Source organism: Poromitra crassiceps (genome assembly GCF_964638095.1).
Source record: "Poromitra crassiceps genome assembly, chromosome: 10".
Taxonomy (NCBI): domain Eukaryota; kingdom Metazoa; phylum Chordata; class Actinopteri; order Beryciformes; family Melamphaidae; genus Poromitra; species Poromitra crassiceps.
Genome location: NC_139631.1, coordinates 21,397,602 through 21,412,092, shown reverse-complemented (window position 1 = coordinate 21,412,092; position 14,491 = coordinate 21,397,602). Strand labels below are relative to the sequence as shown.

At 43.5% G+C, this 14,491-nt stretch overlaps 1 protein-coding gene across 2 annotated transcripts; it reads left to right on the top strand.

Annotated features, from left to right (window-relative positions):
• The first annotated feature begins 922 nt into the window (after positions 1-922).
• Positions 923-14,397, top strand: LOC310783374 (uncharacterized protein). Of its 2 annotated transcripts, none has more exons than XR_014553082.1 (12): positions 923-1,036; positions 2,127-2,238; positions 4,986-5,079; positions 5,937-5,991; positions 9,812-9,952; positions 10,067-10,227; positions 10,487-10,585; positions 11,349-11,494; positions 12,133-12,304; positions 12,591-12,703; positions 13,022-13,128; positions 13,257-13,274. XR_014553082.1 is itself a non-coding variant. In XM_083644223.1 (12 exons), the coding sequence occupies exons 1-12, from the start codon at positions 925-927 to the stop codon at positions 13,308-13,310; spliced, it is 1,344 nt and encodes a 447-aa protein (XP_083500349.1). In that variant the 5' UTR covers positions 923-924; the 3' UTR covers positions 13,311-14,397. The 2 variants fall into 2 exon arrangements, 1 of the variants encoding a protein (XP_083500349.1); XM_083644223.1 differs by having other exon boundaries at positions 13,044-13,128; positions 13,257-14,397.
• The last annotated feature ends 94 nt before the right edge of the window (positions 14,398-14,491 follow it).

Genomic DNA, 14,491 nt, shown 5'->3' with positions numbered 1-14,491 from the left:
GGCCACCAATGTGACAGATGTCCAATAAAGAGAGACCCAAATATTTAAACCCCGCCCCACCAGGGTTTTCTATCTTAAATCATGAGTAATACATGGCATGTCTACTTTCCAATGAAAAAGAGCTGGGTCTTGGGCCAGACTTGGATATCTGCCCAAATCAGATAGTACACTAAAAGTGATATTAACATTTGTGAAATTTCTCCTTAAATTTCCCCCAATAACCCACAAAATTGGAAACCAACAGCTTTCAAAGTTGCAAAACGACGATAAGCTGCAACATTATTGAGTAACACAATATACCAAAGTGTAAATAAGGTTAGGGTTGGTTAGGGTTATTCATTCTTTTCATTCAGTCTTCATTTTGCAGGTGTCCTGTCCAGGCTGAGGAAGTTTCATCCCCCAAGCCACCAGCCTCCTCCTAAATAATAAATAAAACCACCCAATAATGACTCAAACCCCTGAGCAATATGCAATATAGGCTACTAGGGCAACAGCAATATATATGTACGACAACAGATTTGTAATATTGATGAGGATGTTCTGATGTTGATGTACCTATTGGTACAGACGCATCTGGCTGACGCTACTGATGACATAGATGTGTTGTTGTTGTTGTTGTTGTTGTTGATGATGAGACAATGATGATGGTGATCATGAATACGGTAACGATATATAACATAACAATACTATAACACAACACAGCTCAAGAATACGTGTGTACTTGTCTTGTACATCGAGTGACAAAACACTTATCTTGTATGTTGGTTTTGAGTTTTGATCTCATGGGGGCGCTGCCTCCTCACGACAGAAGACGTGTGCAACACCGTAACCCTTCCCCCGGTGGAGTGGGAACAAACAAACCACAGTGAGCGAGATGAGATATTCCCTAGCAGAACATGTTGATTCTGTTTCAGTCTGTCGATGATGTCGGGCAGAAAGCCCCGGTCGGTGGCAAACCCTCTGGAGTCTGCGATCACCACACCCAGTGAGAGAATACTGAAAGAATGCCACAGTTTGTATGTCGACAGCGAAAACGGTAAATAATGATGCGGATTGTGAATCGACGTTATAACTGCATATACTCATAAAGCAAAACAACCATGCATTATGTGAGCTTATGTAACTTAATGGTTAACGTTACACAAACTATCCAGATGCAAAAAAACGTGAAGTTTTCGCGAACGCATAAGTTAAATACTACACATTTAACGTTAATCGTGAAGTGGTAGTCTCTGCACCAAAAGAAACTAAACACGGTGCAGCAGTGTGTGAAGCTATGACATTGCTCGGTGATCTGCCTCCTCTCCTTGCTGCAGCTCCCCGGTCGAACAACCCGGGGCAGCGCCCGTGTGATCAGACCCCGGCCGCACTGTTTAAAACCACGAATATTAACAGTAACAGTCTGTTCTTCTTATTATATCCATCGACACGCTTACATTATGCATATGCATTCATTCTGCGCGAGGAAAGCAATCCTAAACTGATAAAAGATATTATCTAGAATAGGGGTTCTCAACTGGTGGGTAGGGACCATAGGTAGGGACCCACACGTGGGTCGCGGGGCCGTTTTGAGTGGGTCGCAGATGCCTGTGGGGGAAAAATTCCAAATATGCCAAAAATGTCTGGACTTGTTTTCGTGAAAGAATTCAGATTCTTGAAACTTGAGCATAACCAGTTTAAGTCTGCCTTTTATCTCATTGGGGTTTTAGCCTTGGGCCGCGACTTAATAAAATGTGCTCCTGAGACTAGACCAGTTGAGAACCACTAACACTTCTCTAGAACATGATGTGCTGTAGTTGTCTATAGGCTGATAACCTGTTTCAATTCTGACAATTCTTGCCTTTATAAAGATGCCCCACCCTATAATGTTACCAGTTGTTGAACAGAAGAGTGTTGTTACTTGTCTTCATAAGTAACCCTGTTAGTAAGGCAGTGTCACCATGTGTGTAGACATGGCAGCAAACAGCTAGATCAGGTGACAATAAGGGATTGGGCATGGTTGTTGAACTGACAGAGACTAAAAAGTGGATTTGACTTGACAATATTCAATGCTGCAGTTCAGCAATACATTGTGAGTATGCTCCTTTAATTGATAGGCTACAAATGGTGGGGGTGTGTGGTTTCAGGCCTGGTGAAGATTGCCAGCAGCCTTGGAATGCGGCTCCTTCCTCCTAGAAAGAAGATTGTTGTGATGATCATGGGCAACCATTCTGCTGGAAAGAGCTCCTTCATTAACTGGTAATTTGGGTTTATTAATTATGAGGATCTACTGTTCACAGGCTACCGACCATCACATGCTAGTGCATGTGTGTGTGAGGGACTGAGATCATCCTGACACATGACATGACATGTAATAACTGCTTTGTCATTGCAATGCCATGGAGCACTTTTGCTACACAGGTTATTTAGGAAATGCTGATTCATAGTGTTTACGATGTTGATTGCAAACCATGGAAAGACTGGCAGGTCTACCTACCTTGTCATGTTGCTGCTTGTCAAAATCAAGTAATGGAAAACAGGACTAGTGTAATATGAAAACCTGAAAACATGAGAAAAAATTACCACTTCTAGCTTGCTTTCTTTTTTGCCCTATCTAGCTAACCCTTTTAGCCAGGAGCCTTGGTGATTTTTATGCCTCCGCCGGCGATAGCCGAGCCGCAGGCATTATGGTTTCGGGTTGTCCGTACGACGTACATCGGTCCGTACTGTACGTCCATCCGATGTTCGTTTACGCGATATCTCAGGAACGCCTTGATGGAATTTCGTCAAATTGGGCTCAAACATCCACTTGGACTCAAGGATAAACTGATTACATTTTGGTGGTCAAAGGTCAAAGATCAAGGTCACTGTGACCTCACGAACGCCATTTTCTAGCTCGTTAATGCGATCTCTCAGTAACGCCTTGACGGAATTTCTTCACATTTGTCTCAAACATCTACTTGGACTCAAGGATGAACTGATTACATTTTGGTGGTCAAAGTTCAAGGTCACTGTGACCTCACGAACGCCATTTTCTAGCTCGTTGACGCGATCTCTCGGTAACGCCTTGACGGAATTTCTTCACATTTGTCTCAAACGTCTACTTGGACTCAAGGATGAACTGATTACATTTGTGGTCCAAGTTTAAGGTCACTGTAACCTCACGAGCGCTACTTTCTAGCTCGTTGACGCGATATCTCAGGAACGCCTTGACTGAATTTCGTCACATCTGGTTCAAATGTCAAAGTCTGGACAGACATGGATGTCGACTGCTCACTTGTTGGCGGTGGCATATATCCGACGGCATGTTTTTCTATTTTTCTTTATTGTGTGAGCAAACAATAACAAATTGAGACAGTGTGTTTGTGAATGAGGGTTTAAGAGTTTGGATAAGTCACTACTATAGTTGAAATACTACCCTTCATCTAATTCAGGCTTGTGCTTTTCAACTGTCAGGCTCCAGGAACACAGCTGTTTGTCATGCTGACAAGCAACAGACTCATGTGGGGAGGCACGCGCCCGGCTCTGTGTTAGCATGAGTGTCACATGTCATGTGACACCGATGCCTGGAGTTTGTCGCTTGATGTGTGCAGTGAGTTTAGGGAGTGACAGGTGGAAACGGTTATAAGCTAGTCTCAGTGTGTTCATTGAGGTGGCTTGATCAGTGACATGGATATTTGTTATTGTATTGCAGGACTTGTGGGTTAGATACATAATAGAGATTCACCTAAGAAGAAGCAATAGTCTTCACTATGACATCTGTGCATAATACAATTGCCTAAAGTGTCTGTATTCTCAGGCCAGAGCTGTAAATTTGAAGTAAATATTCATCATTTAATGCAGTGCAATGTGATTCCCCCAATGATAATTTTATTCACACTCAAATACCATTATTCGCATCATCATCATCATCATCATCATCATGTATAAAAGGGAGTAAGTGGGTTGTCTGTTTCTCTGCAATTTTTGTCCCACAATTTTTGTCCCACTTTGTCCCACATTGTGAGATTTGTGATGATTTTGGTCATAATGATGTCACTCATGATGTCACACAATGTCTATGACATGCGAAGTTGAGCAATTGTGCGCTGAGTGATGCCACTCGACCACTCCATGATGTGATCAGTGATGGTCACTCGAGCAATTGTGATGCCATCAGTGAGTGATGTCATCAGTGATGCGAAATTTAGCAAACTAGGAATCTTGCGCGCTACACGCGTTCGATTCCCAGTTCAGAGAAGCGGTAGAGCGGAGGGGAGGGGGGGGGAGGATAAGCAGAAGTCGATTGTGTTGTTGTGAAAATGTTAAGACAAAGAAAGAAGAAACTTCACATTCTTTCCTGTTTTCAACCCAATGTGAGTAATGTTACAAGTCTCCAACTGTGAATTCAACCTGCTTGTTTCCATGAAGTCACTCCATTACATGGAGGCTGCCTGCTGCTGTGTTTCTATCTTTCTCCTTAACGTAATGTTAAGTTAAAAACTGAGCCCACATTAATTTAATGTTAGCCGCCAGTACTTCTGCCCGTTTTCTGCCAGCAACGAGCTAGTTAAATTCAACACACACGTTGTTGGTCAGGATCTGTAACGTGTGTAATTTGTTTTGCGCCTTTCAATATATGACATGTAGAGCTCAGCTGTCCTGTCAGCCGTCGTCCATCGCGATGTTTCACTGTGGAACCATCGCAATGGCTTTTTGGGTGACATCGCACAACCCTAGCGCCTAGTGAAAATATATGAGCTTTGTAGATGCCAGAATCAACTGTTTTGCCTCCTGGAGGTTTTGTGGACCTAATTCAACACAACATCTGTGATGGGAGGTGCCCATCCCACCTCAGTCCCTTCTTCTAAAACACAAACTGATAGAGGGATAGTCACATCAGATAAACTGATAGAGGGATAGTCACATCAGATAAACTGATAGAGGGATAGTCACATCAGATCTGCTGTTTCAAATCATGTAAGTCAAGGATAGTCTTTGAGGCATTTGACATTGTTCTCTTCCAGGTACATTGAAGAGCACACACAGAAAACAGGTGTTGCCATTGAAACTCAGGGATTCACCTTCATCACAAGTGGTCGTAAAAGAGAATCATTGACGGTAAGAAAAGCCTGTAGGCTATCACAGCCGACACACAGGGTTTAGTGTTCTCCATGGGACATTTGACCAAAAGCCTTACAATATAATGTTAACAATAATATACTTGTTTAGAGAACCATGATAACAACCTCTTACAGGCAGCTGTGTCGCAGGCTGCATTTCAATGCTTTTTGACCCTTTCCCCCCCACATATGATCAGCGTTGTCTCTTAACCAACTGTATTCCATAGTCAGATGATTCTTTTCAGTTTTGCGGATATTTATTTATTTATTTAGAATCAATAATGGGAATTATAGCTGAAGCCAATCATAAAGATGGTGACTCGATACATTTGATGATACCAGTGTGTATGGATTGCCACTCCCTCTGTCAGTGGTGATATCTCGCTCTGGATGCCGTGCCAATGAGGGCTTGGTTGCATAGGCACACACACACGCACACACACACACACACACACACACACACACACACACACACATATCCTCACAACACACGCACACACACACGCACAGAGGCATCGTTGCAGCCTATAAGCAGCCTAGGGAACACACTGTCTCTCTGTCTTTCCCTCCTCCTCTCCCTCTGCCTTCCTCTCTCTGCCTACCCTGCTGTGGCGAAGGTGATGAAGATGAATAATATATTGACAGTGCAGGACCGGACTGGGAGGATTATGTACAGGAAGAGCTTAAAGCAGCACATCCTGCCACAGCAAAGCAGAAAGCAGCCGCCATTAAGACTGAGGACGGCGTCAAGAGGAGAGAGGACTCTGCTCGAGGCGGCTGGGCGCTCAGGCAAAGCGTAGATGTCACCTGTCTCTTCTTGTTATTTCTCTCACTGTCTTCTCTCCTCTTCCGTAGGGAAATGCCACGCTGCATCTCTACCCGCACTTTCGCCCGCCCCTCGAGTTCAAAGGTACGGCTGCTGTTCCCTTGTTTTGAAATCCTCTCAGTGCTTCTAAGGGGTCAGAACCTCGTAATGGTGGCCCCACCTGACTAGTCTTCTGAATACCATTGAGAACTGATTCACTGTTTGTTTTTTCAGTATTTGCCATGGAAGTATTGATACTTATTGATTTATTTATTATTGTGAGGCTGGATGTTTCTAGTCCGTCCACCTGTTACTCAAATCCACTTTTGTGTTACTAAATTAATCTCTTGGCGTGTGTAAATCTGGTGTCAGCTTGCAGATTTTGCACAATTGCAGATGTGAGCCATTGCTGAATCTTTAGTTTTATAGAATCAGAATCATTTTTATTGCCACAGTATGCAAGTTGCATTGCATACGAGGAATTTGTCTTAGTGTCTGTATGCAGCATAGCGGTCAGGTCAATATACAGAGATAAAGAAGTAGGAAAGATACCTAAAGACAATCACAACGTTGCAAGTGCAATCATATATATATATATATATATATATATATATATATATATATATATATATATATATATATATATATATATATACACAATATGTACATGAGTGGAGTGTTCTGTGGATATTAAATATGAACAGTTGTTTTATTGTAACTAATCCTTGTGGGTCGGGACACTTGGCTCTAGTGGCTTGACAACTCACTGCCTTTGGTACTGTTGCAATGAATATGAACTAGCATATTTATATGTAGTCTTTTTGTGCAAGATGAGCTCGGCACTACAATTTGACTGCACCACACAGCCTCATTAACTTGGACCATAATGCCTAAAAATCCACAGTACGCAATGGAGAAATGCATGTGCTGCTTGTTCATTGTTTCTTCTTCTCTCCTCTGGCATCGTGATCAAAATTAAGAGATTTGTTGCAGTGACGATGCCAGTGCGTTGCAACATTAGCCCAACAACACAACAGGAATAGTCAATAGGAGATGAATGTAGGCTAATTGGGAGCTGCAGCAGGCGTACCTTTGAGATCTGCTGTGGGGCTGATTGAATATCTTGTTGGGGAAACTGTTGCAGTTACAGATTTAGGGTTACAGATTTACACATTTACTCTCTGTTCAAGCTGGATGAAAATGTGACTGATAAAAAAGCAGATATTCATACAGGCTTGTTTCATCACAGTTTCATCACAGGAGAGAACATTTACTTAAATCCCGGCTGTTTGATACTGCGTGGCAGTAGTGTATAATATATATATATATATATATATATATATATATAGATATATAGATATATAGATATATATATATATATATATATAGATATATATATATATATAGATATATATATATATAATACACAGTACTTTATATATACAGTTGTTTACGTGTTTCACCTTGATGACTAATGCTTAACACTGAGTCATAGCCTCACAGAGTGCTGAACATCATGAGTTTATCATTTCATTACAAATCAGAGCAGACTCCTGTTCTCCTTTGGTCAGAGTGCCGTTTGAGTCTGCCATCTTCAAGTTGAAATAAGCAGTGTAGATAGATGAAAGAGGCGTACTTGTTTTTTAAGACAAGTCCTGATCGTGTCCGTCAGTAGAAGTGTCTGTGCAGCGCTGCATGCGGCAGCAGTGGTCTGCTGGTGATGTAGATAACGGTCATGTAGAAAGTCTGGGTGTGCCTGTCTGAGTGAAGCTTCTCCGTGGAGGAGGTGGGGGAGGGAGTGGGGGGAAGGGGGGGGGGGTGGTGATGTATGTATGTCTGTCCGTTGACAGTCAGTAGGGAGCGAGGGTTCACTGGGTGCGGAGCGCGCCTCACGGTATGGCGAGTGAGTCACACGCCCCACATCGACAGCAGTGCAGTGGAGTCAGGAGGAGCTAGTGAGAAATGTCACAGCCATTAGAGACGGCACAGCCCAGGCTCCAGCAGCAACAGCTCCACTGAGGAGACGCGCCACAGGCCGACCACAGGATCTGCCCTGCCTGGGAGACAGCGAGGCATTTTGAACTGAACACCATCGCTGCCTTTGGAAAATACAGGAGATGTTTCCATTTACCTGTCACAGCAGCTGAGGATGACTCATCGGAAAAGCACCATATATTCTTATGGGGGAGTAGCTGCTGATTGTGCAGTTTGTCTTGTCTTTTGGGATGTGTCTTGAAACAGGTTTATATTGTTTCGTGGCTGACTGTAAAGGATCTTTTTAATGATCTTCTATCAACCTGTTGTCACGAGTTTAGGCTACATGCTGTCTTTAAATTGTCTGTTAACTGTTCTAGGTCAAATGATTCATTTTAGTACCAAGATGACATACAGTAGATGTTTGGCTGTGGAGGTAGCTTGTGCGTTATGCACGTTTCATTCGCATGTCTCTGTATCGCATTTGATTTGACCTGGTCAATTCAACAAGTTCTTTTTTAGCCTTGGTTGATGCAGCATTACTGCAGCCTTTGCCCTTTCCCTCGTGCGTGCACAGGATCTCCTGCGCAGCCTTCTCAGTTACTGTAGGCAGAGGAACTTAGCACCCGGCGTGGACTATAGCTCTCATTACCTTTTCAGCTTTCAAGAGGCTTGTGCTGTAGGGCTTTCTTCACTTAAACAAGGTGTCACACGCAGATGAACGTGTCTGTATCAAACCTATTTGATTCACCGTTTGTACATGTACTTGCCATAATTATGTTTAGTTCTCATATAGAGATGCAGCTGGATGTTTGTGAACACTCCTAATCTATACTGTAGTAGCCTGATAGCGATGTAAAAGTAATCTGGACACTATAAGACTGAGACTATGAGTAAAACGGTCATCTTGTCACTTTAAACCATGTGTGTTGGTGGTGTGGCCATGCTGATATAAGGGAACCATAGGGAATGCTAATGTTATGCCACAGCAGCAGAGGCTGTGGTCGCTGCAGCACAAGGGTGTGATTTGTGCTGGCTGTTAACACCTGCCTCTTGCTATGAAAGCAAGCCCCAGTGTCATCCCAGGCCTGTGTGTGTGTGTGTGTGTGTGTGTGTGTGTGTGTGTGTGTGTGTGTGTGTGTGTGTGTGTGTGTGTGTGTGTGTGTGTGTGTGTGTGTGTGTGTGTGTGTGTGTGTGTGTGTGTGTGTGTGTGCGTGCGTGTGTGTGTGCGTGCATGTGTGTGTGTGCGTGTGTGTGTGCGCACAGAGGGAGGATGGAGATGGGTGGGGTGTTTCTCAACAGTCATCTTGTTCTGGTGCTCAAAGAGAGGAGGGGGAGGGGTCAGACTCATGCATGGTGTGTTTGTGGCATAATGTAACCTCACAGTGCGTTGCTTCACAGTCGTTCTTCACTGGCTAGCTTTATGTCCCCACGCCCCACGCTAAAGCTGCCAGTTGAAGAGCTGTTGTGTGTAACCATGACAACAGACCTCTCCGCAGAGGGGACAGAGAGAGAATTCAGACCCAACAAGTCTCTTCCAAGTATCAAATCGAAGTTGGTACCGGCGAGGGCGTGGCCACCGCTGAGGTTTGACTCTGGGGGATTCATCACAGTAGTTAAACTGGAATTTAGTCAACGGTTAGTCAATGTTCTTTTCAAATATTCATGCGCATACACAGCCTCCGGGCATATATATACATGTTTACATTTTACAAACAAATGAACAAATTTGAACCTGCAAAAAATAAAAAATAAAAAAGTTTACTATTCTTGGCCATTCATGTCAGCTCTCCAAGTATTGACTGCACTGCGGCTTCCAGTAACAAATAAGACAGCCATTGGAGGCGGCGGCCTTCTGCAGGGCGGCCTCAACATTTTTCTTGAGCCCCTTTGTAACCGTGAACTCATCCTGAAGGGATCTCTGTACATACTCAGAATTTGTATATTATAGGTGTTCTGGACTATATGACGGCCGAGATCTCCACCTCCAAGCAGAAGAAGTTCAGCGAGGTGACATTTGTGGACACACCAGGTTTGGTGGATGGAGACATGATCTACCCCTTTGATGTCAACAGCGCCATCACCTGGTTAGGTATGTACTGAGTGACACCCCGGCTCTATTGCTCATCCTCATACTGGTATGTCTACTGTAAAGGTATGTGCTGGTGTGTTCTGTCTAATGTTGGGCGTTGTCTTTACTGCACAGGGGAGCAGGCGGACCTGATCTTTGTATTCTTCGACCCCATGGGCCAGGCGCTCTGCAAACGCACGCTCGACATCGTGGAGCAGCTGAATGAAAAGCGTGGAGACAGGCTGCACTTCTACCTCAGCAAGGCAGACGAAGCTGGGAAGGAAACGGACAGACAGGTGAGCTAACAAAGAGACCGGTGAGCTAACGGACAGATAGGTGAGCTAACGGACAGACAGGTGAGCTAAGTTGATCTGTGAGTCGGATATAACCGACAGACAGGTGAGCTAAGTTGATCTATGAGTCGGATCTAAAAATCTAAAATATTACAGACTTTTTTTTATTATGTTTAATTGATCGGCTAACCGTTCAATGACATGTTTCCAGAGGTAAAGTTAGACCTGAAGAAGAAATAACAAAAGCATTCTTTTGATGCAGAGGGTGATGACGCAGATAGTCCAGGAAGTGTGTCGCCGTCCAGGCCTCAACAAATGTGGTTTTGAGATGCCGACGATATACATCCCCAACCCGCAGAAGGTAAAGCGCTTTGCTTACTGTGCATCTTTGTGGTGGGCAGTTACTGAGGAATTTAGGAGTGGCAAGTTAGAGTCAGCTGATCACATCTGCAACACACACTGCAGTATCGAAGCCATACGAGAGCTTCACTCACATGATACTGGGGCAAACCATGCTGACCTCCACCTTTTATTTAGTCTGCTGCATTTAAGTGAAAATCGACACGTATTTAGTTATAACCTCTTATAACCACTAGATGCTTTCCTTAAGTCATGCATGCTTTCTTCTTCACTAGGTTTAAAAGTCGTTCTGGTTCGTTTCAGGAAGAGTTACAGGAGAGCTTTCCTTGTAATTGATCTCAGGTGGAAGTGCATCTTGGGTCTGGATTTAAGGTGTTGAACCGCCATCGATTAGCCTGGAATGTAAATTCTGCGCTCCACGTTACCTGATGGCTGCTGGTCGCCGGCAACACGATGAATCATTTGGTAATATGATGACTGGGAGAGTTAGAGACTCTCAGAGGGGGGCGGGGTTGTAAACCCTGGCCTTTGATCTGCCCCGGGCCTGAGTAATTGCCCCGCCATCCCGTGATCAATGCCTGCACGGCAGCGCTGTGCATAGTAGATTTGTGTGTCCCCCCCACCAACAATTTATTTTCACTGAGCGAATACAGTTTCATTTCTCAGAGTTACACGAGACATTTGCAGGATTATTCCATCAAATAAACTATAGTCATTCCAACATGTCCCGGTATGCGCATGATATGAACCTTTGCCCTGTTTAGCCGAGCCGCTGTGTGAACCAGATTGATGGAGTGTGTCAGACCATTGAGAAGACCATCAACCAGGCGGTTCAGAAGACACTGGATCAGCTGGAGAAAGACTGTGACCTCATCTGCTCCACCATCAGCAGTAGACTAGCCCAGGACAGGTAGACCTCTTAGCCTACAGCACAGCATGTGTTATTGTGTTAGACCAGCGGGTCCCAACATGGCCCACTTGAAAGTCTCAGAAATGTCCGCAGCCCACATCCGACCGTAAACAATACAGAGGCCAAATAATGCGTTGTCAGAGCACTATTTATATTACAGATAAAAGGAGCTGTCCATCAGCACCACACAGAAATCTGAAACTAAAAGTGGGGGGCTGTCTGCAATAGGCTAATTAATGAATAATTCCATTCTATAATGGAGAAAGGCATTCTCATACATAATATATATGTATAGTTTTTTGTTGAAAATCGCAATGTTTTACGAATGATTTGGCGGCCCACTTGCAATACCTTTGCGGCCCACCAGTGGGCCCTGGCCTACAGGTTGGCAATGGCTGTGTTAGACTGTTTATTAAAGCTAATAACAGATCATGTTTATTAAAGCTAATAACCGATAATGCTAAATGGTAGATGGTTCTCCTGTTCATTACAATTATACGAGTGATAGCTTTCAGGAAGTAAGCCCTGCATGTATACGCACCTCAGATAAAGAAGCTACTATCAAATCTCATCCACTGCCGTGAGTCTTTCTCATTGCTAGTGACATGAGTCACCGCCCCTCCTGTGTGTCCACGCAGGGCCGACGTGAGCTACAACAAAAGCTTGCTTCTCCACTCCTTCCTGTGCGGGGCCCTGGGTGTCTTCCTTCCCATCCTCTTCCTCCTCAGCTTCGTGCTGGACACCTTCTCCTCGGCGGAGCTGGATGAGCTGTTGGGAGAAGGGCTGGTCAGGACCTTCTCTGTCTCCACCGTACGTACACACGTGGCTCCTGAATCCCTGCTCTCATTATGCACACTGAATGCTGTTTCATGGCCGTCAGCACTTTATAGCTGGCTGCCTACACTTACTTTGCACTACATCCTGAAATTATTTCAAGTAATATACATAATTACAGTTCTGCAGTGGGTGGCAGCCGAGAGCGAAGAAATATTGCTTCATTCCATAATGAGAGTTGACAATGTTTTGTACTTACTCATTACTTGTTCTTTTTGTTTATTTGCTTCTCTGACTTCATATTCAATGGTTGTGTTGACAGGGCATAGTGGTGTATCTGTGGGACTGGATCCCTGAAGATGGACAAGTGGTGTGTGTCATCATTTTTGGTGCTTTTTGCTACCTCTTGCTGTTTCTAGCCAAATATTTTGCACGGTAAGCATTAAGCGCACGCACGCGCGCGCGCGCGCGCACACACACACACACACACACACACACACACTTGCTTACTTACTTACTTGTAACACACACACACCCATAACCGAACCCCTAACACTGACCCCTGATGCTAAACCTGACCCTAACGCAACCAGAGAAAGGTGCCCATGCAGTAGAGTTTTTACTGTTTCATGGCGTTTTATGTCCTCACAAGAATAGATGAAACATACACACACCCTCTCTCTCGCCCTCCCTCACACACACACACACACACACACACAGAGAGTGAACGTTTATTTATATTGTGAATGACAGTTGTGATGTACTCCATCCTCAGCCAGGGGAATAAAACTCTAACGAAGGAGAAGAAAAAGAGTCTGGACGAGTACAGAGATTATATCCAGGATGTCAAAACCAAGAAGGTTCGATTCCTGTTTTTCACTTATACTAAGTTTTCTTTCGATAGAAGGTAAAGTACATGAATTTAAGTTTTCATTTGCTTCATCTGAAACATTAATATTGTCAATCTAACATGCATTTATCTCAACAGGGTAAATTGTATGATTGGTATCTCAAGCCATGTGCAGCTGAATATGACTTCTAAGCCTGGGGAAGCTGACGAACATTTACATAAGTTGGCATTACTAATTAGATTCAAGCCAACTGGACTTTCTAAACGGACAATTATCCACCACATGATCAGGTTCTTCTGTCTGTCTGTCTGTCTGTCTGTCTGTCAGACAGACAGGCATGGGTGCAAATGTACATTAATGGACTCCAATGCCAACATTATCATCTCTTTTCATCTCAAAGTGCCTTTATCTTTCAATATAGGGGAAGCTGTGATTGTCATCACTTGACATTATAATGTGAATTCACTTTTTTCAGTGTTCTGTGTTTATGCTAAAGCACTGAACGTTCTGTTTACATATAGGCTATGTTTTCTTACTTCAATAGTAACTTCCAACTGCCTAACGTTACTGCCAGCAAAATGTTTTTATCATGTCCTCTGAAAGCCTGCTATTATTGGACTAAGTTGTGGTTGTCTTATCTATATCACTGTCCTGAAGCTGCCATGTTAATTTTACAAGATAGCAGAATGTACTGTACTGTGTGTTTGTATTCTGATCTTTCAACATGAATAGCAATACTATAACTAATGCTGCGATAATAGTGGGGCATTACAGTTGGACATGGGAGGATTGTATTTTACCAGATGTTTTCTTAAATTCTGTAAGACCAGATGTTCTCAATGCCGTAATGGCCACAGGCTTTCTCCTGCCTCCAAAGAACCATTTTGACAATGAAGATGTTGTCAGACGTATTTCCAGATAGAGCACTGTCGTGTCATAGTGTTTAGGGAAAGTTCAGCACATGTGTAGCACAATCGTTCAGATACGACAGCAGAACAGTGGACGTCGATGAGGACTGTCTGTCTTTAAATCTGAGCTGTGGAGTCTGTCTGGTGTCTCTTGTACCTCCTGCCTCGTGGTACTGAGTGTTTTTTTCCTTAGCTACAATACCATAATGCCCTTCACTCCAGTGTTTGTCGATATATTTATTGTTCTCTTAAGAGCCTTCTTTGCAATACTTTTTACCAAAATAATGTAAAGGAAAACCTCTTTGGACTGTTTGCAATATTGTGCTAAAGGCTGTGAGTTTGCATTGTGTGCACAGGATGTGTAAGAAAAAGGTCCACGTATAATCATGATTATTGGATTCTTTCTGTCTTCTATACTATTTCAATGATAAGTTTGTGAAATCTGTCTGAATTTAACTATTCTA

What these genes read in the sequence shown, in the direction of transcription:
- LOC310783374 (XM_083644223.1), top strand. Translation starts at nt 925, where the DNA reads ATGTCGGGCAGAAAGCCCCGGTCGGTGGCAAACCCTCTGGAGTCTGCG. An exon ending in GTATGTCGACAGCGAAAACG is followed by an intron (nt 1,037 to 2,126) that starts GTAAATAATGAT and finishes GTGTGGTTTCAG; the next exon opens with GCCTGGTGAAGATTGCCAGC. An exon ending in CTAGCCAAATATTTTGCACG is followed by an intron (nt 12,704 to 13,043) that starts GTAAGCATTAAG and finishes CTCCATCCTCAG; the next exon opens with CCAGGGGAATAAAACTCTAA.